At 40.0% G+C, this 4,260-nt stretch overlaps 2 protein-coding genes across 2 annotated transcripts in view; both read right to left on the bottom strand.

The window, feature by feature from the left end:
- LOC101983348 (protocadherin beta-4-like) overlaps positions 1–4,260 on the bottom strand; it is a 22,031-nt gene that overhangs the window by 2,266 nt on the left and 15,505 nt on the right. The gene's annotated exons all lie outside the window — the stretch shown is intronic.
- Positions 3–1,130, bottom strand: LOC113457089 (protocadherin beta-4-like; the record flags this gene model as incomplete). The annotated part of the gene is made up of 1 exon (XM_026783563.1): positions 3–1,130. A coding segment is annotated over exon 1 (708 nt), but the record flags the coding sequence as incomplete, so codon positions are not given.

Genomic DNA, 4,260 nt, shown 5'->3' with positions numbered 1-4,260 from the left:
TCATTGATGTCCAGGATCAGGATTCGAACCATGGCTGTTCCTGACCTAGGTGGAGAGCCCCCATCCAGAGCTGTGAGGGTCAAGCTCAGCTCTGCCTGCTCCTCTCTGTCCAGGGCTCTGTCCTGCACCAATTCTGGGTATTTCTTGCCTTCACTATTATTTCGAGTGAGGACATGAAAATGAGAGTTGGGGTTGACTGTGTACTCTTGAAGCCCATTGTTGCCCACATCCAAATCCTGAGCTAGTTTTAATGAAAACCGTGAGCCTGGCTGACTGTTTTCTCGTATTTTCAAAAGCATTTCCCTATCTGGGAATTCTGGTGAGTGGTCATTTATGTCCTGGATCAGTAATTCTCCTTGAAAATACTGCACTGGTTTTTCCAAAGACACTTGGAAATGCAGCACACAGGGGTCCACAGAGGCACAGAGCTCTTCCCGGTCTAGTTTCTCCCTCAGAAGCAGATCTCCAGTCTCGGGATCCAGCAGCAGTCGCTGCTTGTAATCATCAGACACCACCCGTGCAGACCTGGCTGCCGGGTCCCCAGATTTCAGACCCAGGTCCTTGGCCAGATGGGCTACAAAGGAGCCGCTTTCTGTTTCCTCCATGATAGAGTACCGAGTTGTTGGCTCACTCCAAACCTGAACCCAAACCAGCATAAAAATAAAAGCCATGACTTGCCTGTTTGGGTGAATTCTCTCCATCTTCTCCATGCTGGGAAAGTGAGTGCTTGCATCCAATCCTTTAGCAGTCTCCCAGTGCTTTAAAACGCTGGTTTCTGGTTTCTTTTTAGGAGGGATCTTCACAACGTTGCTGTTAATCTTACATTAATCCAGTATATCCTTGTCCAAGCCCCTTCATAGCTCTGTAGTGCATGCAAAGCTCTTGCCTGCGTCTTTTGTTCTGTTTTCTCAACAGTGATTCCGGGTATTTTAGTGCTTTTTAATCACAAGCTTAGCCTGCAGCGCCACCCTGTGTTTTCTTGAGGAAACTGAAGCCGTTCTAATTGTAAGTCACAACACTTGTTTTACTCTCCAAATTAATGCCACGTTGAAAGTGTGCATGTTTTCTTTCCTTTGCCAACATTGTTTTTTCCTTAAACTGCATAGTTTGTAAGGCTGTCCACAACTGTGCATGAGAGGAATGATGAGCGCAAACCAGAAGACAGCCAGTCTTCGAACTCATTTGTTTAAGTTTGGAATGATCAGGTAAGCAAAACACAGATTCATATTTCTAAAAGTACTTTCTTACAGTGATGAAAAAGAAGAGTTACATGGTTAATTCCAGCAGTCTATGTGTGATTAGTGTAAATTCTTATAGAGGGAATTCACTTTTGACATGCTCCAATGCACAGGTACAGGCGCATAGATCTAATTCATCAGCTGACCACCCGAGAGCAATAACGCTGAGCGCACACCAGAATCTGACCTTGTCTAACCTTCTGGTTCTAAAGTATTTGAAGCAGTTTGGTGCTCTAAGTTTTGATGCAATCTAAAACTTAAAAAAAATATTTTCTGTATTCAAATAGAAAATAGTATTTATGTATTTAAGACATAAAATCATCCAAAGATTTTATTTCTAATTTATAATATTTCCTTAAATTTGTTCTTCCTTCAATATTTTTTGGCTGTAACAGGACTTTTTGCACTTTCCTGTGAAAAATTTAGAGACACTTAGCAACTACTGAGAAAAAAGGAACTGGCTTTTGGGTAAGAATTCCATTAAGTCGTAGACTAGTTTGAGGGTAATCTTCACAACATGGCGTCTTCAATCCATGTACCCTTCCTCCTCACAGAGGCCTGCTGTGCTTTACTGCAGTGTCGTCTGCCCTTCTGTATGAAGGTTCATCTACACCACCGTCTGCTTCCTCTCTAAGATTCTTCTTCCTTTTGAGTCCAAGAAACTTTTCTTTGTTCCCAGTTTGTCCGATGCTAATATGCAGAAATAGTTTATTTTAAGGCAATGCTCTTGCCTTCTACACACTTGCTGAGTTTTTTATCAGTGTTTGCGTTTTTGTAGATTATTTAGGATGTGAAGTTACTCCATCTATAGCTATATAGATGTTTTCTTTTCCAATTATTAATTTTCTAAAATGTTTTGTGCATTGAGAAAATTGTGTCCTTTTGCCCACAAAGCCTTTTTCAATGTTATTGTTGTGTCAAGTCAGTATGTTCCCGGGTCAATCCTTTGCAACTGCGGGGTATAATCTCATTTGGTGTTGGTGTTGCTTTGCCAGTATTTTGTTGAGGCTTTTCAAATCAGTGCTGGAAAGACGCATGGGTACATAACTTTCTCTCCCGTGGTTATATTAGCCTAGTTTTGTCACAGTTGCCTCCCATGAATGAGTTTTTTAGTAGTTGCTGATCTGATGTTCATTTTTTTCAACAGTAATATTCGATATATGGTTTTATGAGAAGGGACCCCTATTTGAAGTATCAAGTTCATGTCATGTTTTCACGAGAACATAAATACAGCAACCGCTCATTCAGAACAGGAATTTTGGGTGGTAGCTTACTGCTTCAGAGCATAATCAAATTTGCACATTTATTGCCTAGATTGCTGCTGTGAGTTTTCCGTGTGTGTGTGTGTGTGTTGTTGTTGTTGTTGTTGTTTTGTTTTGTTTTGCATTGCTTTGCTTAGTTTCATTCCGAGACAGGATTTCTCTGTGTAGCACTGGCTTCCTGGAACTCATCACATAGATTAGGAAAGCATCTAGCTCACAAATATCCATGTGCATCTGCCTCCTCAGCACTGAGATTAAAGGTCATCCCACCCGGCTCTCCATGTGACTTTCACTCATCGATTAAGTTAGAAAAATATTTTCCCAGGATCTCATTCTAGCACCTTAAAGGACACAATTAATCTAGCAAAAAGGTGACATTTTCTGAGGCCATTGCGTCTTAGAGAAAACACAGAATTGTAAGCCCCGAGGCAGGTTGGGTCTCGCTCACACACAACTACAAGAATGAAACAGAACTTCTACCCATGTGTGACAAGGTTGAGCCAACGCCCTTATTTAAAACTTAGATCCTTTGAAATCCAAGTGCAAATGACTATGAGACTCCAGTCTCTATTTTAAAGACCATTAGTGTGGTCAGTGTGAAGCCAGGACAGCATGAAGGAGCCTCCAAAAGAAGGTAAGAAGCTGATAAAACATCATCACCGAGGATGACTAAGGCCATGGAAAGATGACTAGACAGCTTCAGTGTTTGTTCTCTCCCCTAGGACATAGAGATCCATAACGACATGGAATGGCTGCAGATGAAAGAGATTTGATTTGTCCAAATCAAAAGCGGAAGATGACCACTGGGAGGTAAGTGCTGGTTGATATAAATTATGCCAAGTGGAATTGTTGTAAAGGGGGAGGAGAGCTATAGAAACTGCCGTGTATTACATGACTCTTGAGCTCTGGAATAGCAAATGTCAGAACATGATGAATAAATGAAGTAATCTAAAATAAAATTAGACTTATCACTTTTCTAATAAAACTGGGGGAAAGCAAGTGTGGAAGAAAAAGGGATTTACATATAATAACTGAGAAGCTGATGACACCACACATATAATCAAGAGTATTGAGTGATGGAAGATCAGTAGAAAATGTTTTCATTCTTAAGGATATCATTAACCAAAATATTATTGTTTTGCATTAAAATTGGACAGTGGGTTTTCAAGAAGGTGTCTAATTCCTGATTTGTTGTCTTTAAATAAAAAATGAGGGATAGTATATACCCATGAAATCATGTTTTGAAAATGAGTAACTGAATCTCAATCTTGAAATTTTCATTTAATTTTGGTGCTGTCAATAGTAACCAGAGGGCAATAGAAGCACAGATTAGAGATCCAAGGATCTGAAGAGAGTTTTCTGAGAGTTAATTGGATAGGCAGAAAAATCTTGTATTGAATCTCTCCCCATCGCTGAAATTAAAGACATTAATAAGCTCAATTTTGAATTAAATTAAAGATTAATGCATTATTTTACAGTTCTCTGAGTTTTGGGGGAAACCAGCTCCATAGAGATTGGTGTTATTCTGACAAAATTAAATTGTTGTCCCCTTTTCTGAATATAAATTGTTCTTTTGTTTTGTTTTTTTTTTGTTTTTGTTTTTTGAGACAGGGTTTCTCTGTGTATCAGTCCTAGCTGTCCTGGAACTAGTTCTTGTAGACCAGGCCTGCCTTGAACTCACAGAGATTCTCCTGACTCTGCCTCCCAAGTGCTGGGATTAAAAAGGCATGTGCCACCACTGCCCAGTGAATTGTTCTTTT

The sequence above is a fragment of the Microtus ochrogaster genome, chromosome 18 (genome assembly GCF_000317375.1).
Source record: "Microtus ochrogaster isolate Prairie Vole_2 chromosome 18, MicOch1.0, whole genome shotgun sequence".
NCBI classification, from domain to species: Eukaryota; Metazoa; Chordata; class Mammalia; order Rodentia; family Cricetidae; genus Microtus; species Microtus ochrogaster.
Note: the sequence above shows the minus strand (reverse complement) of the source record. Positions and strands in the feature narration are given on the sequence as shown.